This window comes from Cydia fagiglandana, chromosome 24 (genome assembly GCF_963556715.1).
Source record: "Cydia fagiglandana chromosome 24, ilCydFagi1.1, whole genome shotgun sequence".
In the NCBI taxonomy this organism is placed as follows: domain Eukaryota; kingdom Metazoa; phylum Arthropoda; class Insecta; order Lepidoptera; family Tortricidae; genus Cydia; species Cydia fagiglandana.
The window spans coordinates 5,890,705-5,918,608 of record NC_085955.1 but is presented as its reverse complement, the minus strand read 5'-3'; the positions used below and the strand labels follow the sequence as shown (position 1 = coordinate 5,918,608).

General features: G+C 43.5%; 1 protein-coding gene across 1 annotated transcript; it reads right to left on the bottom strand.

The window, feature by feature from the left end:
- Positions 1-426: 426 nt before the first annotated feature.
- Positions 427-27,888, bottom strand: LOC134676610 (E3 ubiquitin-protein ligase COP1-like). The gene is made up of 26 exons (XM_063535005.1): positions 27,635-27,888; positions 26,664-26,849; positions 23,103-23,310; positions 22,219-22,392; positions 21,929-22,033; positions 21,784-21,876; positions 21,648-21,731; positions 21,503-21,595; positions 21,358-21,450; positions 21,213-21,305; positions 21,077-21,160; positions 20,932-21,024; positions 20,787-20,879; positions 20,642-20,734; positions 19,894-19,986; positions 14,886-14,995; positions 12,507-13,061; positions 11,665-11,868; positions 6,944-7,017; positions 6,555-6,721; positions 6,008-6,198; positions 4,900-5,055; positions 4,258-4,339; positions 3,577-3,772; positions 1,328-2,951; positions 427-1,163 (listed from the first exon to the last, which is right to left on the bottom strand). Exons 2-25 carry the CDS (start codon positions 26,843-26,845, stop codon positions 2,821-2,823), a joined length of 3,447 nt encoding a protein of 1,148 aa, XP_063391075.1. The 5' UTR covers positions 26,846-26,849; positions 27,635-27,888; the 3' UTR covers positions 427-1,163; positions 1,328-2,820.
- Positions 27,889-27,904: the final 16 nt, after the last annotated feature.

Here is a 27,904-nt window from a genome sequence, read left to right as displayed (position 1 = left end):
ACCCTATGTGTTAGAACGAGACTTCCGCTTGTAAATTGTAACTTGTAGCTTTATAAAATAGGCCACAGAATGTATGTAACTATGTACTATGAAGTGCCGGTATAGCTCGGTGATAAGACACGTTACCTATTGTGGGAGTATAAATAGGTCATGGTTAAAGAAAGTACCGTAGAGTCCATTAAAATGCAGGGTCGTTTGGAAAGTCGTGATAATTCAGTGTCGTAAATAATAAAATCACACAAGAAAAATATCCGAACAATGTGAACTGTTAGTAAACCATTGTCAAGTGTCACTGGTAGTGAAGTGACAATGACAATGTCAACCCAATCGGAAGTCATTTCTTTGCTTGTAGTGGCAGAACTGAAGCAGCTGGGTGACGTCAATTTCCGTTTTAACTATTTTTAGAGATTTTGAATACAAAAAATCGTAAAAAATATATAAAATATATTTTTTTGTAATCTACAGGAGCCCCTCTCGAAATGGTTTTCGATTTAGGGATATTGAAATTTTTGAAATGTTGTCAATTCGGATCCGTCGTGCAAACCCTAGCCCTAAGATACTGACAATAAGTTCGTGTAAGTAAATATATTTTTGGAACGTTGGCCTGTTAATATGTTTGTGACCTCAATCGTACATTCAAGTCTAGTATAAGGGGTAAGGTCTAATATTGCTTACAAGACAGTTAGAAAGTACCCATATAATACATAGTTTCTTTTCTATACACATACACATTACATTTACTACGTTTGGCACAGTTGCGCCTAGCGGGAGAGCGGGCGGTTAAAGTTATAATCTGACCCCCTTAGGCCCACTTGCAACATCCCACTAACTTGGGGTTAAGCGGTTAAACAGTTAACCTAGTGTCCAATTGTACTGGTAACCATGGCAATTCCAGGTTTAACCGGTTAACCCCGGGTTAGTGGGATGGTGCAAGTGGGCCTTATTCATAAAACTTTACGGGTCTGATTTAGTTAAATTTTGGTTCATCCCTTTTTTACAAATACATAAGTCAAAATGACAGATAAAGACATACGATTCATGGCTAATTCAGGCCAGTAACGCCACAAGAATACATGTTTTAGCGCATCCTATCATTTTAAAGTCAACATAACTCAGTAATAAGAAGTATGTACTGTACTGTACTGGTTCATATAAAACAATAACTCTTCTAACCCGTGTTCTTATAACCCGGCAACCTTCAAATCAAGAGTGAACAGGCACCATCTGGGCGAGCTCGCTCCATCGTAGGCCACGTCTACGCCTCGGCTAGGCTGTGGCCATGAGTAAGCCCATTCATAATAAAAAATAAAATAAAAAAAAACAATACTTTTGATTGCACACTAGATCTTCTTCTTCCTCGCGTTATCCCGGCATTTTGCCACGGCTCATAGGAGCCTGGGATCCGCTTGACAACTAGGAAACGTACCGACTAGAACGGTAGATGGTAGCACTCGCTTTGGAAATGTACACGTGCACATATGTTTCTGATTCAGGCCACAAGATGGCAGACCCTATAACGCGCACGGTCCCTATGGTCTCAATACGTCCGCTCTCCCGCTTCTAGCACCTTATATTACATACATAGACGGATAGGCACGGGGTTCTAGCGACACAACACTAGGGTACTTTTCGTGGCAAACTCACTACAGCTCGCTAAATAGGGAATATTAGGCAAAGCTCTGCGTAGGTGGCACCACTAGCACATACAGTAAACCTCATTGACATCATCAATGACACATCATGCGTCACTAGGTCAATCACATGGCCTACCGCGAAACACGATAATCGAAAGTTCGGTTTCTGCCTCTCTATCACTCTTGCTTATTCGATCGATAGAGAGGCAGATAAAGTAAACAAACCGCCTTGATCAAAGTCATAGTGAAAACTTGTCAAAGAACTTTACAGTACATATGGTCCTATTTTTCCGCACTAGTGCGTAAAATAGCACTTTTCGTGCGATGTCAAAAGTTTAAAGGGCCATATGTACTGTAAAACGTTGTACGATACACGTGCGAATAGGTAATTCGCAACTCGTGTCGATTTAAAACACTCCCTTCGGTCGTGTTTTAATTTATCGCCACTCGTTTCGAATTTCCTCTTTTTCGCACTTGTATCGTAAATAACTATTTTAAGGCGTGGTATGTATAAGTTAAAAAAAGTAAAAAGTAAGAAGTTAAAAAAAGTAAAAAGTAAAAAGTTAAAAAAAGTAAGAAGTCCCCAATCCGCATTGGGCTAGCGTGAGGACTATAGCCCAAGCCCTCTCGCGCACGAGAGGATGCCTGTGCCCAGCAGTGGGACGTAAATAGGCTGAAATGATGATGATGATGTATAATTAAAAGTTACTCTATGGTTTACTAAACAAATTAGTGCTGCACTCTGGCGGCAGAACATTGCAGAAATACTCCCTATTGTATGAACACCTACACGACCAAATTTATGGGCTATGGCCAAAGTAAAACGCAGTAACACTACATGCGTTCGCAGACATTTTTCTTTTGATAGACAGAACAAGATAAGATTTTTTTTCAACGTAGTCACGATCTGTGTTATTCGATTCTGGAAACATTTAGAATTTTTACATTAAAGAGACCCTTTCGTAATGGGTGATATTATATCCTCTAGCCGCCCATACGTCAAACCTTGCCAAGCGAAATTAAATTTTATGTTGTCAACACAAAGTTCAAATTAGAATGGAATAGGAGACCTTTTTATAGGCCACTGGGCGGCTAGAGGTTATAACGCTTGCAACTCCAAGTCCCTTTCAAAACCTGTACAGTTTTTGTAGAACTTAAATTCGTTCTTCGAGGAAACCTAGGCAGACTACACAAGTTCTAGTACTTTGATTGTGCCTTGACTGTTAGCCGCGAGGAGTACTTGTCTCTCGGAGGGCGGCGCGCGTCGCCAGCACACCGCCGATACGAACTCTGAGGGCTCGTCTTCGCGCCTTTCGCCTCCAGTACCTGAAAATATACGTTGATTCATTATCAAGAAAACATACATTTGTAATGGGGCATGGGGTTGGCAATTGTCAAAGAATGGCGCGTTGTTCTCGTAGCCGCAGGCCTCGTAGCGCCCGCCGGCCTCGGTGGGAGCCCTACAAGTGTGTGGACCCACCTCTCTCCAGGAACCCCCGCACGGCGTCGAAGCGGTGCGCGAGCAGGGGCTTGGACAGGCCCGCGTAGTACACGTAGAGCGCGTTGTTCTCGGAGCCGCAGGCCACGTAGCGCCCGCTGGCCTCGGTGGGAGCCCTACAAGTTTGTGAACCCACCTCTCTCCAGGAACCCCCGCACAGCGTCGAAGCGGTGCGCGAGCAGGGGCTTGGACAGGCCCGCGTAGTACACGTAGAGCGCGTTGTTCTCGGAGCCGCAGGCCACGTAGCGCCCGCTGGCCTCGGTGGGAGCCCTACAAGTTTGTGAACCCACCTCTCTCCAGGAACCCCCGCACAGCGTCGAAGCGGTGCGCGAGCAGGGGCTTGGACAGGCCCGCGTAGTACACGTAGAGCGCGTTGTTCTCGGAGCCGCAGGCCACGTAGCGCCCGCTGGCCTCGGTGGGAGCCCTACAAGTTTGTGAACCCACCTCTCTCCAGGAACCCCCGCACAGCGTCGAAGCGGTGCGCGAGCAGGGGCTTGGACAGGCCCGCGTAGTACACGTAGAGCGCGTTGTTCTCGGAGCCGCAGGCCACGTAGCGCCCGCTGGCCTCCGTCGCGAGGCCGACGAAGTTCTTCTCGTTTGCGTGGCCGGTAAACGAGCGCACGCAGCGGGGCGATTCCACCTGATAAACAAAAACATTACACATTTTAACCCTTTGAGCTATAAGTAAATCAGCAACCTAATTTTAACTTTTTTACAAGCTTTTATTTAGTTTCACTTGACCATTGTCTGTAATCAAATCTTGCAAGTTAAATTTGATCCACTTCCCGGTTTCCGATTGAGCTGAAATTTTGCATACATATGTAAGTCGGGTGACAATTCAATATTATGGTGTCGTCGAGCTGATCTGATGATGGAGACCGGAGGTGGCCATAGGAACTCTGTGATAAGACAACGAAACCTAATTTTGTTTGGGGTTTTTAGAATTGTCTCGATGAGCATTAGTTGCCTGTGGAAAGAAAAGTACAGTCAGCGATAAAAGCTTGTACCAAAAATGAAATTTTTGCCAAAAACTTATTTCCTGTGTTTAGGCTTAACAGTCAAATGTACGGTATAAGTACAAATGAGTAATTATGTCAAAGAGATATAAAGTGTAAATCTTCATACCTTCCACAGTTTAAGTTGTGAGTCTGTCGAGGCGGACACTAGCGTTCGTGCGTCCAAGAACTTCACGTACGACACCGCTTTCCTGTTGACAATATAAGTAAAGTTAAAGAAAGGACGCTTAGCACGAGGAATTAATAGGGTCAATGTACGAAACTCCTCAAGCTAATGTCGTAATTAGTACAGTTAATAGAAGAAATGAGAGAAAAAAAGTTGCCAGAAAAATATTACTAAGTCGTCAGTTTACATCCAACAGGTATATTGTTGAGTTTTTAAAATCTGTAGTCCAAAAAACCTAGAAATCGACTAACAAGAGGTTATATTAACTAAAATATGCTTGGCCACTATTTATGAAATAAAATTCAAGGTAGACAGGACATAATAAATGATTATAATGTGAAATGTTGTGTTGTGTGTGGTGTCAAAGCAGCGGTAGCGTAACGTCATCGCCAAAGATCTAAACGCCTGTGGGTTAGCGGAAACCGATGTCCAGGATAGAGCGAAGTGGAAGGAGAAAAGTAGGAAAGCGGACCCCGTCACCGTACGGGACAAACGGTGGGAGGATGCTGATGATGAATGCCAAATGTTGTGTATAATTTAGATATTAAACGATAACATGTTTTGTAAAAAAAAAATGTTAAGTACCTGTGGTCCCTGAACACGGCTAGGGGCGCCCTGGGGGCCCTGAGGTCGTAGTAGTGCACGCAGTGGTCGGCCGAGCCGAACGCCAGGTGGCATGAGGAACGGGGGTTGAATCGCACGCAGCACACGTTGAAGCGCGCCTCTAGTGTTGCCACCGATCTGGGGAAAGCCGTTTAGTTATTTTTTTATAAGCAGTGTTTGCAGTATTAAGGTTTTTTTATATATGCCAAGCAGTGTTGCAGTGTTATGTTTTGTCAAATTGACCTGTGATGCCAAAATGACAAAATACAGACAGGAATAAAGGCTATAAAAACTAGCTAACAACTTTATGACAAGAAAAAATATTAAAAAAAAACAACACATTAAGAGATTCTGTTAAATAATCGAACGACCCACTGGCTAATAGTCGCACGTCGGCCCGGAACAGTAACGCTAGTGAGTAGCGCTCGTGTCCCATACTACCTTACCTCTCGGCGTTAAGCGCCCACAGCTTGACGCGCGCGTTGTCGGACCCACTACCCAGCAAACATTTTTGGTCAATATTCGCGACCATAAATAGGTGCCTTTATCGGAATATTAACCAGAAATGTTTGCTGGGTAGCCAGCAGTCGAATGTCGGCACGGAACAACAACGGTATTGAGTAGCGCTCGTGTCCCATACTACCTTACCTCTCGGCGTTGAGCGCCCACAGGTTGACGCGCGCATAGTCAGAGCCACTAGCCAGTAGTCGAACGTCGGCACGGAACAGTAACGCTAGTGAGTAGCGCTCGTGTCCCATACTACCTTACCTCTCGGCGTTGAGCGCCCACAGGTTGACGCGCGCATAGTCAGAGCCACTAGCCAGTAGTCGAACGTCGGCACGGAACAGTAACGCTAGTGAGTAGCGCTCGTGTCCCATACTACCTTACCTCTCGGCGTTGAGCGCCCACAGCTTGACGCGCGCGTTGTCGGACCCACTACCCAGCAAACATTTTTGGTCAATATTAGCGACTTGAAATAGGTGCCTTTATCGGAATATTAACCAGAAATATTTGCTGGGTAGCCAGTAGTCGAATGTCGGCACGGAACAGCAACGGTATTGAGTAGCGCTCGTGTCCCATACTACCTTACCTCTCAGCGTTGAGCGCCCACAGCTTGACGCGCGCATCGTCAGAGCCACTAGCTAGCAGCCGCACGTCAGCACGGTTGAAGTGCACGGACCAGCAGCGCTTGTCGTGCTCTAGTAGCGCTCGCGTGCGCTGGCCGGTGCCCGCGTCCCACACCGCTACTGTGCCTTCGTAGTCTGCGGACGCCAGCACATTCTGTACGACAAACAATATATCATTAATTTACGGTTATTTCGAAAAATATGGTGATATGAAAATTATTTTCACAAAAGAATGACACTACGATAGATGCTTAGAAAAAAAAATGGTTGTCTGTAAAGTCGGTTTACGGACGATAATTTTGCGTGATGACGTCATAAGAAAACATTACGATTACATTACGTAACGTTACCATGGAAATTTGTCCACAACATTACCATGGAGATACGTCCACAACGTGACACTTTTTCGTGCATGCTACCGGTGTTCGTCGATTTATAAGACGTTATCACGTCAAGAATATATTTTCATATTCATAAAAAAAAACCTTTTAATATTTCTAGGTATTGTACCTTGTGATACGCGTTCCACGACACGCAGCTAATTTTATGAGCGCACTGCATCTCAGCGCAGGGGTAGTGCACGTCCACGGCGTCACGGACCACTGCCTCGTATTCGAACACCTTGATCCGCTTCGTCACGCCGGCGATGGCGAAGAATTCTTCGTCTTTGTCGAACTCTGGAAACGGATTTATTTAAATAAAAATTACTCAACAAAGATGCTGCCATAAAAAACCGGACAAGTGCGATTCGGACTCGCCCCCTCAGTGGGCGTTCCGTACTTTTAAGTATTTGTTGTTATAGCGGCAACAAAAATACATAATATGTGAAAATTTCAACTGTCCATCACGGTTCATGAGTTACAGCCTGGTGACAGACAGACAGACGGACAGATACTAACCTATCGTTGATACTATGGTCGAGTAATTGATGGCGTCGCTGGAATACGATAGTGTTGCAAGCGGCCTCAGCGCCCTGAAATCAAACGGAAGTTTAAGACGAAACGGGAGCTGAGCTAAAAGTCAATTTTGAGATTTCAAGCTGAATATACCCGTCGCTCTGACGGGGCGTAACCGCGGCGTGAGAGACTGTATTTGTATGTGTAATGCACGCACACAGACGCGTGCGGTGCGCCCGTACTCGCGCTGGAGCGCACCTCACTGATTGCAATTTGCATTGCCACTTTTTGTTACTGCTACTACTAAGTAGGGTAATTCGCCAGTAACTGGCCACTTTTAATAACTGGCCGCCCTAAACTAAAAATGAATCCTATTCACCTATAAACAGAATTCATTTTAGTATAAGGTTTCAATAACTGGCCACTTTATACTAAAATTAATTCTATTTATAGGTGAATATAATTTATTTTTGGTTTGGGTTGGCCACTGACGAATTACCCTATTGCGATTGAACTTTTTTACTTACCCGGCTTACGTTTAGGGAACTCGATATCGAATAGGATAATTCGCCAGTAACTGGCCGCCCTAAACTAAAAATGAATTCTATTCACCTCTATACAGAATTCATTTTAGTAGGTATAAGGTTTCAATAACTGGCCACCTTATACTAAAATGAATTCTATTTATAGGTGAATAGAATTCATTTTTGGTTTGGCGTGGCCAGTTACTAGTGGTTAATAGTGGCTTGTTACTGGCGAATTACCCTATTTATGTACTTAGTGGTTAATACTAGTATCAAGTATTTTTTTTTCAATAATGCTCAGAAACGAAGTATAGACATGACGAATATAAATATTAACGTCTTTGTAAGGCAGGATTGGACATTCTATAGAGTAAGAGTAAGTGTATGAAACAACCAATTCAGCTAGGACTAGGGAATGCAATCTAGATCTCGCAATTTCGAGATCTCGCTAGATCTCGCACGTATTTTCGAAATTTAACCTAGTTGACAGGAAATCTCGATATATGCAATCTCGGTCGAGATCTCGATTAATATTTTCGAGATCTCGAACAAGACTGAAAGTGAAATACTTTGTTTTAAGTAATATATGACCTTAAATTCATGTTGTTCAGGCAGTGCTATTATGTGTCCGGCTTTAGCTCTATTATTGTTACGCAGTTTCTAAGTAAAGGTAGTTTAAAATAGTGGTTTAACATCGATAGCATTTCATAGAAGTAAAGTAAAAATTAAAATTGATTTTATGTTAAATATTTAATTGGTTGTTGTTATTTTCAAAATATAACATGAGGTACCTTAAATAAGTAGTATGTCGGCGGCATATCGTAAAATCGTAATCCTTGGCGTATCATGAAACGCCACCATTTCCTGATCTAATATTAACCCAGGCATATCACGATCTTCCTTATGAAAGAGACGGCAGATCCATCAGAGCAATGCATTCTTTGATATTCCTAGCTTCATAGCGGGCGCATTGTAAAATAATTGATCGAGAAATCATATACATATTTTCAATGATTTTGTAAATGACTACAGTTATGACTACGGTTATTAGAAACTAATTATAGTATGTTTAATATTCTTTCTAATGGTATGCATCACCAATTGATCAGTAAAATAGAACCCGAGAAATAATGATCAGTTGAGGTCGGTCGCCCGCCATTTACGTGACGGAACAAAATTCATCATTACTTTGTTATATGTATAATATCATACATCAATAAAACTTATGTTTTTGGAAAGCTAATGAAATTTTTCGTTTATTTTATAATAACATTAATTGCGGTAAAGTTATAATGTATTGAGTTAGACGCATGTTTTGTCAGTACTTATGCCATCCATGCACGGTAAAAAATCATATATTTTAAATATTTTGTAAATGACTACAGTCATGACTACGGTTATTATAAAACAATAATTGCACGTTTAATACTCTTTCAAACGACATCTCACACGAACCGATCGGTCCCATAGGACTAAAGACGTGAACAAATATCAATGCTGGTCGGCCGCCCACTTTTTTCCTTCCTTTTTTTCGACACGTCCCCCCCCCCCCTCCATAAAATAAAAACCGGTTTATTCATATTCTGGAGACCACGAGGAACACGTCCATTCCATACCAGTTTTAGGTATTTAGAAGAGATGTCGACGAAAATCGTGAAGGAGACGAATTTTGTTTAATTTGCCTATAGACTATAGGAATATCAGAATATCACACCTTGAGGTTTGCGCAAAATGGCTGGTGTTCGCTAGGCAGATCATGAAATGTCGGCGTTTCATTATATTCCTAGGAATATCTCGATACGCCCGATTTTACGATGTCTATATCTATGGAATTCTTAGAGATTATTGATTAAAATAACACATTTTTAGTTACTTTGTCAAATTCGATCTCGTCGAGATATTAATCTCGATCCCGAAAATCTGACTGTCGAGATCTCGAAACACCCAATCTCGATTCGGATTTTTCGTGCGAGATCTCGAATCGCCAATCTTGGTGCGAGATTGCATTCCCTAGCTAGGACCTTAAATTGCTTGACAATTACGGAGCGTGACTGTACCTAAAAATTTTGTAAACCCATAACCATGCAATAAAATATTTTTGATTTTGATTTCTAATTTGAAATATAAAAGCCTCGGTAGAGAGTACCATTTTGTACCATTTGGAGTTGAAACTCTAGGTCCATGGGGTCCCAGCGCGCGTAAGTTGTTCGCAGAAATCGCGAAGCGTCTGGTTGACGTAACTGGTGACCGAAGAGCTGGCGGCTACCTCGCACAACGTATCAGTATTGCGATACAGCGGGGAAATGCCGCCAGCATCCTTGGTACAATGCCTCAGGGGCCTATTTTAGATTTAAGCTAGTTATTAATTTCGTTTAGTTGTACCACTGTATATATATTGTTTGTAAATAAATGATTTTCTATTTGAAATATTAGAATCAAAAAGTTCAAAATAGATAGTACCTATGTAACTACAAAAATGTGTTCCCTCTCAACGCAAAACCCCTTGTGTCTTAGGAGGATCTAGATATTTTCACACAAGACGGTTTATCGATAACTTCTTACATCACTAGATTATCGACATTAAATGTCGACTATTGCCCATCACTTTTCTGGCTGTGTACGTATTTAGAAACTTGACTCCGCCCCTAAAATTAGTGCGATAGGGACAACTGCAGCTGAGGCGAAAAATCCTGCGTAAAAATGACAAAAATCGAGGTTTCGTAGTCCTCTTTTTCCTCCTCCAAAACTTAACCAATCGTAACCAAATTTGGAAATCTAAATGATTATGAAATTATCTGTGTCGGACCGTTTTGCTTTTTTGGCTAATTGATATCAGTTTTGAATACCACGCCTCTCATTGCGGCATAGTCAATTAGGCCATTTTGGCCATTTTTGAAGGGCTCTAGCGCCTTAAAAAACAAAAATATCAAAAAAAGCAAAACGGTCCGACACAGATATTGACAATATTAATCTGTGTTGAAAAAATCATTGCTCTAGCTTCAAAAACCACGGAGGAAAACGAGGACTACGTTTGTATGGAGAAATGACCACTCCTGTTGGCTCTTAATAATCAAGAAAAAACCCTAAAAAATAGTTTGTGGCACATTTTATATAGCTCCAAATTACAAGTCATAGTGGCAACATTGGTACCTATACTATACTCTATATGTTTAGGTGTTTAAATAAAAGTAAACAAACAATTTGTACATTTTCGGGTAGTTATAACATTTGTTGGTTAACCAAATACAAAACCGCCTGGATCTGTCACTGAACGACCTGACTTTAACGTGCATTATTTGATCATGTAATGTTTTCATCTACCCTGTAGATTTTTTTACTGTTATTTAAATACCTAAAGATACAGACTGTAGTAGTACCTTGGACCGGTCAGTCTCATTCATTTATGCTAAATTTAGGTGTCTCAACACTGTGTAGGTTCTAAGCAAAATAAAGAAAATAGTTAATAAAAACAAATAAAACCGGGCAAGTGCGAGTCGGACTCGCGCACGAAGGGTTCCGTACCATAAAGCAAAAAAAACGGAAAAAAATGCAAAAAGAAAACGGACACCCATCCAAGTACTGACCACTCCCGACGTTGCTTAACTTTGTTCAAAAATCACGTTTGTTGTATGGGAGCCCCATTTAAATCTTTATTTTATTCTGTTTTTAATATTTGTTGTTATAACGGCAATAGAAATACATCATCTGTGAAAATTTCAATTGTCTAGCTATCACGGTTCGTGAAATACAGTCTGGTGACAGACAGACGGACAGACGGACGGACGGACGGACAGCGAAGTCTTAGTAATAGGGTCCCGTTTTACCCTTTGGGTACGGAACCCTAAAAACAAATGTGTGTAGTTAATAAATAAAAACAAATGTATACGGCCTTTTACTTTCTAGTAGAAAGGTAGTAGTAGTATTAAAATACTTTATTGTACAAAAAGAAACATAAAACATGAAAGAGCACACATCATTAGTACAAAGGCGAACTACTCAGGGAGGAGGGAGGGGGGAGGGAAGTTTCTACATTCGTAACTTTCTAGAACCCTAAGCGCCACTAGCACCATCCCACTAACCCGACGTTGACCGGTTAAACCTGTAGTTACCATGGTTACCAGTGCAATTTGACACTGGGTTAACGGTTTAACCGGTTAACCCCGGGTTCAGTGAGGTGCAAGTGTCGTTAACTTGACTAACCTATATCTAGTGAAGGCGACGAGGTCCTCTCTGAAGGCGTCCAAGCCCCCTCCCCCGCCCTCGCCCTTGCTGAGCGTGGCCGAGGGGGAGGGCGCGGGCGGCGCGCGGGGGGCTTCAGTGGGAGAGCCTTCAGGCAGTCGCTGGTCGCCATTCACGAAGGAGGGCTTCACTGTGGCTGAAAATAAAGATGTAATCAATATTTCGCTGGGAATAGTAAAAAGTCGAAAAGTACCTAAGCGCTAGTGCACCATCCCACTAACCCGGTGTTGACCGGTTAAATCGTTAACCCAGTATCAAATTGTACTGGTAACCATGGTAACTCCATGTTTAACCGGTTAACCCCGTGGTGCAAGGGGCCCTAAGGGGTAATGTAGCAAGTAACGGATCGTCCATTTATTACATCACACAACATTTCCATTGTTGACGTCAGCTGCCGCTCCGTAGGTTAATTTAAGCGGGGGTTCTTACTTGTGGGGTCGTTGTCCGGGATCTGGTCATCGTGCCCCGCGACGGTAGTGACCGAGGCCACGGTGGTGACCGACGGCGCGGACGTGACTAGAGGAGCGGGCGTGCTAGCGGGTGAGTGGAAGTAGCAAGTAGTGCCCTTACTGGTAGGATCGTTGTTCGGGACCTGGTCATCGTGCCCAGCCACAGTAGTGACCGAGGCCACGGTGATGACCGAGGGCGCGAACGTGACAAACGGAGCGAGCGTGCCAGCGGGCGCGGGGTAATAGCAAGTAGTGTCCTTACTGGTTGGATCGTTGTCCGGGAACTGGTCGTCGTGCCCAGCCACGGTAGTGACCGAGGCCATGGTGGTGACGGACGGCGCGGACGTGACTAGCTAAGCGGGCGTGCCGGCGGGCGCGGGGAAGTAGCAAGTAGTGCCCTTACTGGTAGGATCGTTGTCCGGGACCTGGTCGTCGTGTCCAGCCACGGTAGTGACCGACGCCACGGTAGTTACCGACGCCACGGTGGTGACCGATGGCGCGGACGTGACGAGCGGAGCGGGCGTGCCAGCGGGCGCGGAGACATAGCAAGAAGTGTCCTTACTGGTAGGATCGTTGTCCGGGACCTGGTCGTCGTGCCCAGCCACGGTAGTGACCGACGCCACGGTGGTGACCGACGGCGCGGACGTGACGAGCGGAGCGGACGTGCTAGCGGGCGCGGGGACATAGCAAGTAGTGTCCTTACTGGTAGGATCGTTGTCCGGGACCTGGTCGTCGTGCCCAGCCACGGTAGTGACCGACGCCACGGTGGTGACGGACGGCGCGGACGTGACTAGCGGAGCGGGCGTGCCGGCGGGCGCGGGAAAGTAAAGCTCGTCCGCCCGGTGCGCGAAGTAACACTGCACGAAGTCCTCGAAGTGCGCCACCAGGCGGCGCCATCTGTTGAACGTGCTAGAATAAAGAACTGGTGTCAGTAGCGATTGGTTAGTTTAAATAAAAATTGAAAAAAGAAACAACGGGTTGCACTCCGGGAGTGCCGACAGAAGTGAAAACTCAAGGACTGGTCCAGAATGTCTGCAGCACTATGTATGTATAATTGACCCATCCTCCTTTCTATTGAAAAACTTTAGTTCCGAAATTGCTGGCCAGTGAGCTTGTTTAAAATTAGAAATTCAAATTTGTAGCGTTAATTGTTTAAAATTCGAATAGAAATTGTAAAGTTACCTTGCAGACCTCGCATCTAAATATATTTGGTCATGATATTTTGAGTTTTATTCGCCAGTACTAGAGTTCACTTTTATTAGCGATTCCATCAAGATGTAGCTTTATTGAATTATATTTGAGTGATATAAAGTTAGAATGTAACTGTGAGATCCTCGTACATATTTCAACCCGTACAAGATTAGAACCTTTTTCATGTAATGTCATTGAGTTTTTCTTTATTGATTGAAATGCCATCTAAATGAGTGGCCATCTAACCTCTAGCCGCCCATACATCAAACCTTGCCAAGCAAAATGAAATTATATTTCGTCAACACAAAGTTCAAATTAGAATGGAACAGGAGACCTTTTTATAGGCCTCTGGGCGGCTAGAAGCTAAACGTTACGGTCACGTGATCGCTGTCTCGAGTTTATCATTTTTCCCCACCTCTAAAAGTGCCCAGCGCCGCTAAAGAAGTTTTCACTTCAAAAAATCACTGCGTCGAGAGGTTACTCTTACATCAGTACGCTCTAATAAAATGAAAGATGTATGTGTAAATTCTTAGACAAAATTCTGGATGTCAAAAGTTGAGCTTGAAAATTTAAATAAATAAATAACACAAAGTATACCTACACAGTACCCGGCGACGAATATAGCAGACGATGAAGACAGACAGACAAACGCACGAGTGATCATATAAGGGTTCCTTTTCTTCCTTTTGAGGCATGCAACCCTAAAAGCACTAACATTACGCAGCGCATATATACCATGGTAAACCTAGCGAAGTTTTTTTTACTGTTTAACTTTTTTAAGTAGATATAGTCGCACCAATAAAATTCTGCAGCGGATTTGATAGCCCACGCAGCGTAAATGTTATTTAACTTATTTATACGTCATAATTTCATAGAAGTTTGACGTTTAAAATGACACTTGCACTGCGTGGGCTATCAAAATCGCTGCAGACTTTTAACGGTGTGACTCTACAATACAATACAATACACAATCCTTATTGCACACCTCATTAAAAGAAGACAATACAAAAGAAGACAGAAATACAAGCAGAGGTAAACAACACAGGGCTCGGAAACCGTTCTCATTTGTCAAACCGGTTTCGTTCATTCGCCCGGGACCGAAAAGGATTACGTTTCCGTTTGCGGTTACCGGTTAAATAACTGTTCTTTTGAGATAACGGTTTATGCCATATACGTTCTCATTTAGTTCTCGAGGAACGAAATTAACCGGTTAAGTTGAAAATATCGAAGCGAGATAGAACGAGTAAGTAATGCTATCTCTTTCACGTATGATAACGAGTTTAACCGAAAGTCTCCGAAAGAAAAGAGTAACCGGTATTGTATCGTTCCCTGCGAACCATAAAGTTCCGTTCCCTCTTCTGACCGGTTAGGAGAGCGAACGTAATGTTTTGGTTCGCGTTCCATCAATTAACCGGTTTTTTAATGAACGAAGTAATATAACGGTTTTGGAACGATATTAACAGGTATTTCAATACCGGTTCCGAGCCCTGAAACAACAGGCGGTCTTATCGCTAAAAAGCGATCTCTTCCAGACAACCTTACCTATTGTGCAGGGGGTTCTCGCCCGCGGCGCCGGCGAAGCCCTCCTCGTCGTCCGGGGACGGTGGCGCCGCCGCGCTGTCGGACACCGAACCAGCCAGCTCCGTTAGCTCCTTTAAAAAAAACATTTTTTTTATAATGATAATCATTATTAGCTAGGATTGTTATTTTAAATATTTGCAAGTATATTAAAATTCATCGGTTCTGGTATATATGTCGGCGGCCGATCGTATCCGCTCAGAGGCCGGCGTTTTAGAGGTTTTTACTGGTGCCATGGTTTGACGAACAAGTTGAATAACAGTTACTACAAAGTATATTTATTAATAACATGTATCCTTTTCCCATTTTATGACAATAACCCGCAGTGTATATTCAACTACATCGAATCTCCTAGTTTATTTCTCCTTAATTTTATTTCTTTCGGGCCAATTTTACTTATCGAGTTTGTCGTCTACCAGCCATGCATTAACCCCTCGTATCAGTTTAAACACATTCGTAGTGCTACTAATACATACTATTTAATTACTCCTTACCCATATTATTATAACGTTTCCGTTCTGATTAACTATCGAAATGCCAGTTAAAAACACTAAGCTATTAGTTGGTTTCTTAAATCCTTGCTCACTTAGTACAAAACACGAAGAATTCATAGTAGCAATGCAAGCACAATCAGTCGACATAATGGGTATCAATGAGACATGGCTGAAGGATGGGCACGACGCATGTGCCCCTTCTCTAGCTGGATACACTCTAAAACACGTTCCGCGCTCGTCGGGAGTACGTTCGAGAGGTGGAGGGGTTGGATTTTATATAAAGCGCGGTATTAACGCTCGCGTTTGTCGGCAACATCCCGCTACACCATCGGTCGAGCAAATGTGGCTGAGTCTTTGTCTTAAGGGTGCGAGGGTAGCTATTGGCACCGCATATCGTCCCCCATGGCTTCACGTAGACACCTTTTTTGAGGCCTTAACGGAATCTGTAAGTTTCTTTGCCAAACATGACTTTGTTATCATAGTGGGAGATTTCAATATAAATATTTTAAACACTAACGATATATCCACTACAAAGCTCTTAAGCTTTCTGCATTGTTTTAACTTAAAACAGTATGTTAATGAGCCCACGCACTTTACCGAACATTCTAGCACTCTCTTAGACCTATTTTGTACCGACGCGCCTGTGTGCTTCACTCGAGTCAATTATATACCAGACCTTAGTGCACATGCATTTATTACTTGTCAACTTAACATTAAATTAGAAAAACCATCGCCTAGGTACATTTCAACTCGACCTCTAAAAAATATAAATTTAACTGAATTTGAACAAGATTTAAAAAGAGTTCCGTGGGAAAATGTCTCTCGAACAACTAACATAAATGCAATGTTAGAGGTTTTCAACACCTACATCATCTCTCTCTTTGATATACATGCCCCATTGAAAACTATTTGTATCAAACCACAAAATTGTCCATGGATAACACATACATTAAAAAAAATGATGTGTTTACGAGATAATGCTCACAACAGGTACAAACTCAGTAGATCTGAAGTGCACAAGACGTATTACAAGGACCTCAAGCACATTGTTACTGTAGCACTATTAAATGAAAAACGTGCATACTTTAAACAAAAAAATAATCTTAATGCACATGATTCAAAATCATTGTGGCATAATTTAAAAAAAGATGTTCTTATCGATAGCTGTAAAGATAAACAATTGCCTAATCATTTTAATAACCCGAACATAATTAATCAACATTTCCTAAACCTACCTACTGATAATAATATAGAAATTTCCACCCTAACATTTTTTGAATTCAATCGCTTTGGTTCATCATTGTTTTCGCTAAGAACCGTGTCAGAAACACTTGTACTTAAAACTATCAGATCACTTAGGTCCAATGCTAGAGGTATTGATGGTATAACATTAGATATGATACTGATCACCCTACCGCATACACTGAAAGCCATAACTGCTATTATTAATACTTCTATTGTCACACACTCTTTTCCCGATGGGTGGAAATCAGCTTTAATTCGTCCTATCCCTAAAGTGAATGACCCCCAGCAAGTCAAGGATCTTCGACCAATCAGTATACTGCCATGCCTGTCTAAAGTCCTTGAAAAGATAGTGTGTAATCAGATAACAGAGTTTTTGGAGACAAATGATATTCTACCAGCACAGCAATCGGGTTTTCGAAGACATCGAAGTACTGCTACAGCATTACTTGACGTGACAGATAATATCCTAGCCGCCCAAGATAAAGGAAAAGGAACCGTACTTGCTCTACTCGATTTTTCAAGGGCTTTCGATACAATAAATGTATGCCTTTTATTGTCCAAGTTAGCATACTACGGATTTGAAAATGATACCGTAAAATGGTTTGCCAGCTACCTAAGTGGTCGAAAGCAGCTAGTAGAACTGCAGCGACCGGATGGAGTAAGCATGGCATCAGAAATACTGCCAGTGTCAAGAGGGGTTCCTCAGGGCTCTATTCTTGGTCCTATATTGTTTATTCTGTACTGTAGTGATATTACTAATGCTATAAAACACTGTCATTATCATATGTATGCCGACGACCTGCAGCTGTATATACCATGCAGCATGCACGACATTACTGCACAGGTAAACAAGCTCAATGATGATCTAGAACATGTCACTAGATGGTCAAGCAAGAATTCACTCTCCCTAAACCCAACAAAATCAAAATACCTAATTCTTGGATCAAAAAAACAAATCGAAAAAATTTCAAATTCCAATTTTAAAGTCCAAATAAATAATGAAGATTTAGAACGAGTACAAGAAGTTAGGAATTTAGGTCTTATCATGGACGGAGAACTGCGCTACGAAACCCACATCAACAGTGCTGTACGTAACTGCTTCTACAGACTCAAATTATTGTACAAAATTCGCGATTTCGTTGACATTGGTCTAAGAATTAGGCTATGTGATGCACTTGTCCTCTCCAGGCTGAACTATTGTGACACCGTTTACGGGCCGCGACTATTGGCACGAACTCAGAAACTCATTCAGCGCGTGCAAAACGCCTGTGCGCGTTTCTGCTTCCATATTCCCCCGCGAGCACATGTTACGCCATTTTTAAATCTAAATAAAATTTTACGGATGTCAATGCGTCAGAAATTACACCTAGCCACCCTTATGTTCGGTATTGTTAATAGTGAAACGCCCTCGTACCTTTACGACAAGTTGACTTGGCTCCAAAGCTCCAGGGCTGCGGAGGTCAGGTCCTCCAAGGTCCTACTACTTGTCTGCCCAATGCACCACTCAACCGCATTTCGCGGTAGTTTTCGTTACGCCGCTACCAAATGTTGGAATAACATACCTCCACCTATTCGCACATTGAAAACCATCAATAGTTTCAAACATAAATACCGTATACTATTATATAACACCCAAAATATTTAGCGGCAACAGTAATACCATCCCTATCCTACCCTTACCCTTATTTCTTTCTTTTTCATTTAAACATTTAACTTCTTCTTTACCCTTAACTTTTTCTTATTATATCCTCATGTTTTTTTTTTGTTTTGTTTGGCGGTAGGCCTCAACACATTTGTTATCTGATTTTCTTCTTATTAGTTTTAAGTTAGTGATAAGTTAGGTCCCCACCGAAAATCAGCGCTGCGGCTTACCGTCGTAGCATTACGCTGAGTGGGGGTCCTATTTAACGTCTATGTCTCTATATTAATTTGTAATTTAAGTTGTTGGTTTGACGTAAATAAATGTATTTTCTTTCTTTCTTTCTTTCTTTCTAATGTTCCTGTGTAATGTTTTGACGATAATCACATTAAACCAATATATGTATAGCTAGGATAGGTTCGTTAGGTTGCTTCAGATGCCCGAAGGGCAAACTACCCAGAAATAGGAGCCCCGCGTAGCGGGGCTCCGTCGACCCAGGCAACAAGCCAAAGATTTTTACGTTTCACGATATGCCTAGGAATTTCACGATATCCCTGATCTTACGATCGGCCGCCGACATATACATTCTTCTGAAATTGAGGATTGATTGTTAAAATAAAATAAGTAAAAAGAAAATTTCGGTTACCGGAAAAAGTATATCTTATGGCGCCGTACAGCGTCATCTACTTCAGCTGTCAACTTAGCAGTTGACATTCATTTACATATATTTCCATATGATTTGTATTGTATTGTGTTGTCATTAGGTACATAGAAAACAATATACCGGGTGTGACCTGTAATATGAGCAAAAAATTTAACTGTAGGCTGTACTCCTCATACTGACTAACATTTGTTCAGCGACCTTTAAAAATAACGTGTGGTTTGATTTTTAATACACTTTAAAGTTTATTTTAAGACGCAATGTATTGCGAATTTTGTTATGTTTAAGGCGTGACAAGCAACGTCAATCACAATGATATGGCGTGGCGATGGCGAACTTTGAAGATAATATTTATTTAGTATGAAAAATAAGGCGTCTAAATAATTCATAATTTTTAAAAGTTGTTGAACAAAAGTGTCACCGTTTGAGGAGTACAGTCTATGTTTTAATTATTTGCTCGTGTTACAGGCCACACCCGGTATACTTGGTTGAGCAAATCTTATCGGTAGCAAAAGACAGCAAATTTGAAAAAGATGTGCATGAACTGAAGCAAAGTCAAGTTGCCTACAATGTACAATTACGCTCGTTGTTCGCACCTGCTTGTTCGTAAAGTTTGAGGTAATATGATATTTACATGTTTTGGTTCGATGTACATTGCTGCTTTTCTTAGCGCAATTGCCCTGCTAAGCCAAGTAGCGGTATCTCAAATAAAAATTTAATGCAAACATATACCTTACATTCTTTATCTGAAAATTCAATTTTCAACGTCATTTGTTTTTAAAATGCCGCGATTCGGCTTAGGAGGGCAGAGGAAGGAGGGAGAGGGGAGAGGGGAGAGAGAGGGGGAGGGAGGAGAGCAGTATTATACTGCTCTTTGAGTGTTCACTTTTCTTCACTTTTCTATACATACTTAGCTTGACAATATAAGCTCACCTTTCTTAGAGCTTTGACAGCATCTGACGCCGGTCCAGACTCGCCGTCTTCAGTCGGAAATGAGGCCAGGCCCGCGGCCCCCGCTTTTAAGTCCTGTAAACATACATTTATATCATCATCTTATTATGGTTATCCCGGCATTTTTGCCACGGGCATAGAGAAAAAAACACATAGAGTGCTCACTCCAAACATCAGTTTTAGTACAAAAACGACTATTATATTCGTAGTCGACGTTCAGCATCGAGTAGCCAAAAATTTGGTTTTATCATAAGCCTCCTCCACACTCGTGCGCGAATCGCGGCGCGAAGCCGCGAACGCGAGTGTGGCGTCGATTTTCGCGGACAGCGAAATCGACTCCACACTCGCGTTCGCGGCTTCGCCCGCGATTCACGCGCATAGTCTGGAGGGGGCTATACATTTTGCTAGTCTAGCATTGAAATTTTCTATGGGAGAGTCAATTTTGTTTCGCGATTTCGGGTTTGGTGCCATAGTAAAAGTTGCTCAGTGTGACCCGTGAATTAACGGGCTTGAGTAAATGGTTTTAGTACTTTTAGTAAGTTTACATACTGTATTTTCATAAATTCTGTTTCTTCTTATACTCACCAGCAGCGTGCCGGCCACGTGCTCCATGTCGGCCTGGACCAGGGCCGCTTCACGAGCGAGCTGCTGGAGCTGCTGCTGCCGGTGCCGGTGCAGCTGTGCCAGCAGCTCGTGCAGGAGACGGTGGAGTACTGGTCACTGTACTCACCCGCAGCGTGCCGGCCACGTGCTCCATGTCGGCCTGGACCAGGGCCGCTTCACGAGCGAGCTGCTGGAGCTGCTGCTGCCGGTGCCGGTGCAGCTGTGCCAGCAGCTCGTGCAGGAGACGGTGGAGTACTGGTCACTGTACTCACCCGCAGCGTGCCGGCCACGTGCTCCATGTCGGCCTGGACCAGGGCCGCTTCACGAGCGAGCTGCTGGAGCTGCTGCTGCCGGTGCCGGTGCAGCTGTGCCAGCAGCTCGTGCAGGAGACGGTGGAGTACTGGTCACTGTACTCACCCGCAGCGTGCCGGCCACGTGCTCCATGTCGGCCTGGACCAGGGCCGCTTCACGAGCGAGCTGCTGGAGCTGCTGCTGCCGGTGCCGGTGCAGCTGTGCCAGCAGCTCGTGCAGGAGACGGTGGAGTACTGGTCACTGTACTCACCCGCAGCGTGCCGGCCACGTGCTCCATGTCGGCCTGGACCAGGGCCGCTTCACGAGCGAGCTGCTGCTGCCGGTGCCGGTGCAGCTGTGCCAGCAGCTCGTGCAGGAGACGGTGGAGTACTGGTCACTGTACTCACCCGCAGCGTGCCGGCCACGTGCTCCATGTCGGCCTGGACCAGGGCCGCTTCACGAGCGAGCTGCTGGAGCTGCTGCTGGCGATGCCGGTGCAGCTGTGCCAGCAGCTCGTGCAGGAGACGGTGGAGTACTGGTCACTGTACTCACCCGCAGCGTGCCGGCCACGTGCTCCATGTCGGCCTGGACCAGGGCCGCTTCACGAGCGAGCTGCTGGAGCTGCTGCTGCCGGTGCCGGTGCAGCTGTGCCAGCAGCTCGTGCAGGAGACGGTGGAGTACTGGTCACTGTACTCACCCGCAGCGTGCCGGCCACGTGCTCCATGTCGGCCTGGACCAGGGCCGCTTCACGAGCGAGCTGCTGGAGCTGCTGCTGCCGGTGCCGGTGCAGCTGTGCCAGCAGCTCGTGCAGGAGACGGTGGAGTACTGGTCACTGTACTCACCCGCAGCGTGCCGGCCACGTGCTCCATGTCGGCCTGGACCAGGGCCGCTTCACGAGCGAGCTGCTGCTGCCGGTGCCGGTGCAGCTGTGCCAGCAGCTCGTGCAGGAGACGGTGGAGTACTGGTCACTGTACTCACCCGCAGCGTGCCGGCCACGTGCTCCATGTCGGCCTGGACCAGGGCCGCTTCACGAGCGAGCTGCTGGAGCTGCTGCTGGCGATGCCGGTGCAGCTGTGCCAGCAGCTCGTGCAGGAGACGGTGGAGTACTGGTCACTGTACTCACCCGCAGCGTGCCGGCCACGTGCTCCATGTCGGCCTGGACCAGGGCCGCTTCACGAGCGAGCTGCTGGAGCTGCTGCTGCCGGTGCCGGTGCAGCTGTGCCAGCAGCTCGTGCAGGAGACGGTGGAGTACTGGTCACTGTACTCACCCGCAGCGTGCCGGCCACGTGCTATATGTCGGCCTGGACCAGGGCCGCTTCACGAGCGAGCTGCTGGAGCTGCTGCTGCCGGTGCCGGTGCAGCTGTGCCAGCAGCTCGTGCAGGAGACGGTGGAGTACTGGTCACTGTACTCACCCGCAGCGTGCCGGCCACGTGCTCCATGTCGGCCTGGACCAGGGCCGCTTCACGAGCGAGCTGTTGGAGCTGCTGCTGCCGGTGCCGGTGCAGCTGTGCCAGGAACTCGTACAGGAGACGGTGGTGCGCGGCCGCTGATTCAGCTTCGAGTAAACGCTTTCTCCGCGTTAGCACCTGGACAAGACAAAAAACCAGATTTAACGACGTACCATACCATTAGGACGCCCCAGATATCGCTGGTGCGACATGGTGGAGGCGGATCTGCGAGAACTTCTAGTCAACAATTGGCGAGAGGTCGCAAAGGACCGAGAAAAGTGGCGCTGTCTTGTATCGGAGGCCAAGTCCCATTTGGGGTCACTGAGCCAACGGAGTAAGTATACCATTAGGACCTTAAACCTTAAAAGAATGTAAACAAACTATACATGCCGTACCACAAAGAGGAATTTAAAATTATAGCCAAAGCATCATTGTCAGCACTTCTATCCATTAGGAACTGATAATAAATTGAGTGATTACCCTAGACTGTCTTCATAATACCTCTAATATAAGCTCCCTGTGAGGGAGGCCGAGAGGCGCGCAGCCTCCGCCGTGCGACCAACTCGTTGACATTGAAGTTTGGGTACAGTTGCGCCGGGAGCCTCACGGCGAGACCTGTAATGGCTGCCGACTCACCTCTAACATAAGCTCGACGTCAGGCATAGCCAGCCTCGCACTCTCGGCCGCCAGCAGCGCCCGCAGCCTCGCGGCGTCGCCCCCCTCGGAGGCCTGCGAGGTGGGCCGAGCGGCGCGCAGCCTCCGCCGCGCGACCAACTCGTTGAGCATGAAGTTTGGGTACAGTTGCGCCGGGAGCCTCACGTCGAGACCTGTAGAGGCCGCAGTCTCACCTCTAACATAAGCTCGACGTCAGGCATTGCCAGCCGCGCGCTCTCCGCTGCGAGCAGCGCCCGCAGCCTCGCGGCGTCGCCCCCCTCGGAGGCCTGCGAGGGAGGCCGAGCGGCGCGCAGCCTCCGCCGCGCGACCAGCTCGTTGAGCATAAAGTTTGGGAACATGTGGTCGCGGCTGGCGACTGCTGCGCCGCATTTTGGACACCGTCTGCATATAATAAGTTTATGACAAACATTTCTTTTTTTTTTAACAGATTTATTACTGACTCTACGCCCACAAAAAATTCGACTTGTCTAGCCACGTATTTAAAAGTCGGATCCAGACGGGTGTCACGTAAGATTATGTGTAATATAGCGTCAACGTGTGGACGGCACTGCAAGCTCCTTTGTGTTCGCGCTCTAGCGTTCGTTGAACAATTCGCCGAATCAACTTAGCTGAGTCCAGACAAGTGTAACGTGTATTGTAATCCATCGTGTAATGTAACAGGAATTCTCCGTTTGGACGGCACTAACGTACGACGAGACAATATTATCGTACGAGACAATATTATTATGTAACGCTCGTGCCCGATCCATCGGCTGTAGGTTTTTAGCGCGAACACAAAGGCGCTCGCAGTGCCGTTCACACGTTGACGCTCTATTACACCATTACGCGTAATCTTACGCTTACGTTACACCCGTCTGGACCCGGCTTTTTAATTCTGGGAATATTCGATGTTCAGCTGGAGTGGAATGCTCAAGTCTATCAGCATCTATAAACAATTTTGTTTATGAACAGTGTTCGTAAACAAAGTTTCCCAGAAAATGTATGGTAGGTACTCATTACAAAACACTGCTTTTAAACCTGGTTTATAAACAAAAATGATTTTACAGTACATATGGTCCGATTTTCCCGCACTAGTGCGTAAAATAGCACTTTTCGTGCGTATGTCAATAGTTTAAAGGGCCATATTATGTACTGTAAAACGTTTTACGATACTCGTGCGAATAGGTAATTCGCAACTCTTGTCAAATCAAATAAAAACTAACATCATTACACAATTCTTTATTAATAAGCAAAATTATAATGGTTATAAAATGTAAAACAAACAAGTACTTACATATTATGATACAATGAGAACCTACATACTACATAGATAAGAGTAGACACCTCTATTTATTTAAAACCGAAAGCTTTAAAGTATTCTAGAGTGATGATAAGGTAATCATAATTTTTTACACCACACCAGCTCGTAAAAGCTCTCTTGATTGTTCACAAAGTGATGAGAAAATTGCATTTTATCCACAAGAGTCGCAAAGTTATTAGAACCAAAGTTTGAGTTGTTTCCTAATGTTGGTTGGTAGGATTTACTTTTAAATGATGATTTTGAATGATAAACATTGAATAACTTAATTGGTTAATAATTAATAATTTAATTTGGTTTAATTAATTTTGTTTTGATGTTTTACAGATTATATTTTTCTCGCATTGGTGTGGTGTTTCATTTAGTGGCAAAGTGTAACCCTTGCAATGCTCAAGATTCCACTTTCAGTACCACTTTTAAAATTTGGAATATTTCGCTTGCTGGAGTAATCAATATTAGCATAAGCGGTTAAACAACAACTTTGCCCCCTTGTTAAACAAATAACTATTTATATCATTTTATATTAAACATTAAAACAAGTGATTTGAGATATGAAACCTGCAATTTAACAAATATTCAATATATATAATTTAATCTTAATATCCCCGTAAGTCCCGCGGACGCAATATCGCGTCCGAAATTATAATCAAAATTCGTTATAGATGTAAAACCTCACACTGTTTAAGCTGGTAAATTTAGACCCCTGCCGGGCTAGCACATGATTGCCGCGACAGTATCTCGCCGCGAGATAGACTACCCGTCCTTAATATTCAATTGTAAATGTGATTTTTTGATAACTCCAGAGACATTTGTGGTAACGGCAGACATGGTAAGTTTGAATTTGTAGGTAAGTTTTTAGATTAGTTTGATTATGCTTCTATTGATTAGTTGAAAAACACACATATACTACACTGAAATATATTCTAAAAACACATCTTCTTTTAACACATCTTATGCTCTTAAACTTGTCCTAAAGATAACAGTGGTCTTGCTACTGCTACTGAATATTTCAAAGAGGAGACAGAGTTTATATCTTCATACTTGTTCACAAGTGCAGCCGTTGTGGCCGTGATTTTGAACTCACCATCTTGAACCTCGAGGATCCCTGCTTTAGTAAGCATATCTAACTTCACATCATCCGCATCCACTGTGCTCTCAATTGCTCTATAAACATATCCCCTCGAAGAAAAAAGCACCTCGCTAACTGTTTTGCTCATCAATTCCCTCTTTTTTTCTGGTTTTGAAAGATTTACGTGTATTTCCATGTTTAAAATATTTGCAATTGCCTCCAGAATGTTTCTGATGCGTTTTATTTCAGCTTTTTTTTGTGAAGATGGAATCAAGCCAGGGACGATTTGGTGCTGCATTATCAACGGCAGTTCTTGTTTAAAGAATGAGGAATAGGTCAAAATACCTTGGATATTTTCCTTTAATATTACAGTAGCAGCATGTACTGGAAAGGCCCGTACCACTCGAGACAGGGTAAGTTCAAAAGTCATTTTAGGACCTGGTGTTGTTTCGATTTCAATTTTATAAAGCTCGCACTTCTTTTTAATGACTGCCGACGCAGTCTCTCCGGCTTCTCTCATTGCCCTGCTTATGTTACCATACTTGAAGAACACGTAGTTTAAAAACGTCAAATCTTCTTCAAAGTGGCACTTTTCATACAGTTTCATATTTTGGAAGATTGTTATAGGTTCATCCTCGGTACTTACAGCGTGTTTTTTTGCCATTGCTTCAAATTGTTCTCTCGTATGCCGAAAACAAAACCCCCAGAGACGTAACCTCCAATTTAAAGGGTAATTATCAAATTCAGCGCCTTCAATTCCAAGTTCTTTTAACAAATCTTCCATCGATAACATTTTAATTGTACGTACTTATTTTCTTTCCGAGATGTTAAATAGTACTACAAGAAAGAGCACTATATTGAATGTGGAACTAAAATAGCCAGTAGAAGCTTCGCAGGATATTTGATACCTCTGAAGTCAGCAATCCACTACGTCCTGGCCTTATTTGAGCTTGTCTTTACTTTGTAATTTTGTTTTGTTTTCAATTCTCAGCTCTGGGAACTACCTGAAGGTAACAACACTGTTGCCGGCGCTTCCGTATAACTCGATTTCATAGAAATGTTCGAGTCGATATAGATTCGATTAATCGAAACGAAAAAACACTTTAGACATTAAACAAGAGTGCAGGGCCGTTTTAAACTATGCTGGGCTGGGCACTGAGAAATTTGAGCCCTTTTGGAAAGTAAAGAAAGCAAATAGGAAAGAAAAAAATCTAACATTTTTCTACTATGATCTTCTATTTATAGGTTTTATAGGTAATCAAATATAATGTTACTGTGTGTCCTTCGGGGCGCCCTGAAGATGGGGCCCTGGGCACGGACTTGGACTGGGGACGGCAGAAAAAAAATTGATAAGAAAACAAAGCTTACCTATGTTGTTCAACACTCTTGGCAATACAGGCGTAGCAGAATGAGTGACCGCATCTCGTCACATACGCCTCGTCAATGAGCTCAAAGCAGACCGGACATAATAGCTCGCAGTCCTTGTCTTCCAAGGAGCCCCCGAGCCCTCCGAGGGCTGCACTGCTGCTTGAACCAGCGGTTCCTGACATGGCGCTGTACAAAGTCAAAATGTGGTTAGAAATTTATTAAGTCTTAATGCCACAATTGGCCTTAGTCAAAAAAGGTTACAATATAAAATGAACCTTAATACATTTTCTATTTTTATATTTGGTTTAGCCAGCCATATTATCAATTTGGTTTGCAAAACTATATTTCACTGCTTGGCTAAGGCCTCTAAGTCGTGGTTACTTCAGATTTAGAAGTATTAAGTATTATAAACAGTTATAGGTATTATGAAACTACACAACGGGACTTAATCGCGTATTTAAGTTTTAAGATTTACCTCCGACGTTTCGAGGACGGCAGTTATAGGTATTTTTAAACCTAGTATAGAGGGTGACTAGGAGCCTCAAATTTATCGGGATGTCCCAATATAGTGTGAACAGTGAGTGATCTGATGTTCAATACATATAATCCTTTTTAATTGTTAGTAAAAAACAAATCGCTGATAACTAGATCCTTAATTTTACATTTTATTTATTTAATACATAATGATAGTGAAATTATAGATAAATCTCTATCTTTGTTTTGACTGCAAAGAACTTTTTCCAACTTTAGCAACAATTCAACTGCTAAATATAAATTGGCTGTCCTTAAGGGCATTCAATTTATCAGGCTGTGAATAATAAGGGTCATCTAATAATAGGTGTTGATCAATAAACAATTTATTGATCAGTAGTGGTTATACAGATCAAAACAATCATAATTCCAGCATTTTCCCGCGATTTATATGTATAAATAAGCTTAAAATAAGACAAGTATCCCATTTACAGCTTTACCTAGTCGTCTGATCCCTCGCAGAGCTTGAAATCCAGCAGTTCTAGTGGTTTTTCTGGGCACCACTTTGTCTTTCATGAGACCACTGTTTGCACGCGTTTAGGTTTCGTCACTTGAGCACTGCGACCTTTTGCTAGTTGTACACCAGCTCGTAAGCGGTTTTTGATACTTCGAAATAACAGTTTTCTAATAGAACCCATCGTTTTTTAGCAAATATTTGATACCACCGCCTGCCATCACTGCATCCTTGATTGACTTTTGAACACCAGTGT

Bases quoted from the DNA above. Each gene is read 5' to 3' on its own strand.
- LOC134676610 (XM_063535005.1), bottom strand. From the start codon at position 26,845: ATGTCAGGAACCGCTGGTTCAAGCAGCAGTGCAGCCCTCGGAGGGCTC. The intron at 20,735-20,786 runs GTGAGTACAGTG...CTGCTGGCACAG, and splicing joins ACGTGGCCGGCACGCTGCGG to CTGCACCGGCACCGGCAGCA. The intron at 5,056-6,007 runs GTAAGGTAGTAT...GGCTTTCCCCAG, and splicing joins TGGGCGCTCAACGCTGAGAG to ATCGGTGGCAACACTAGAGG.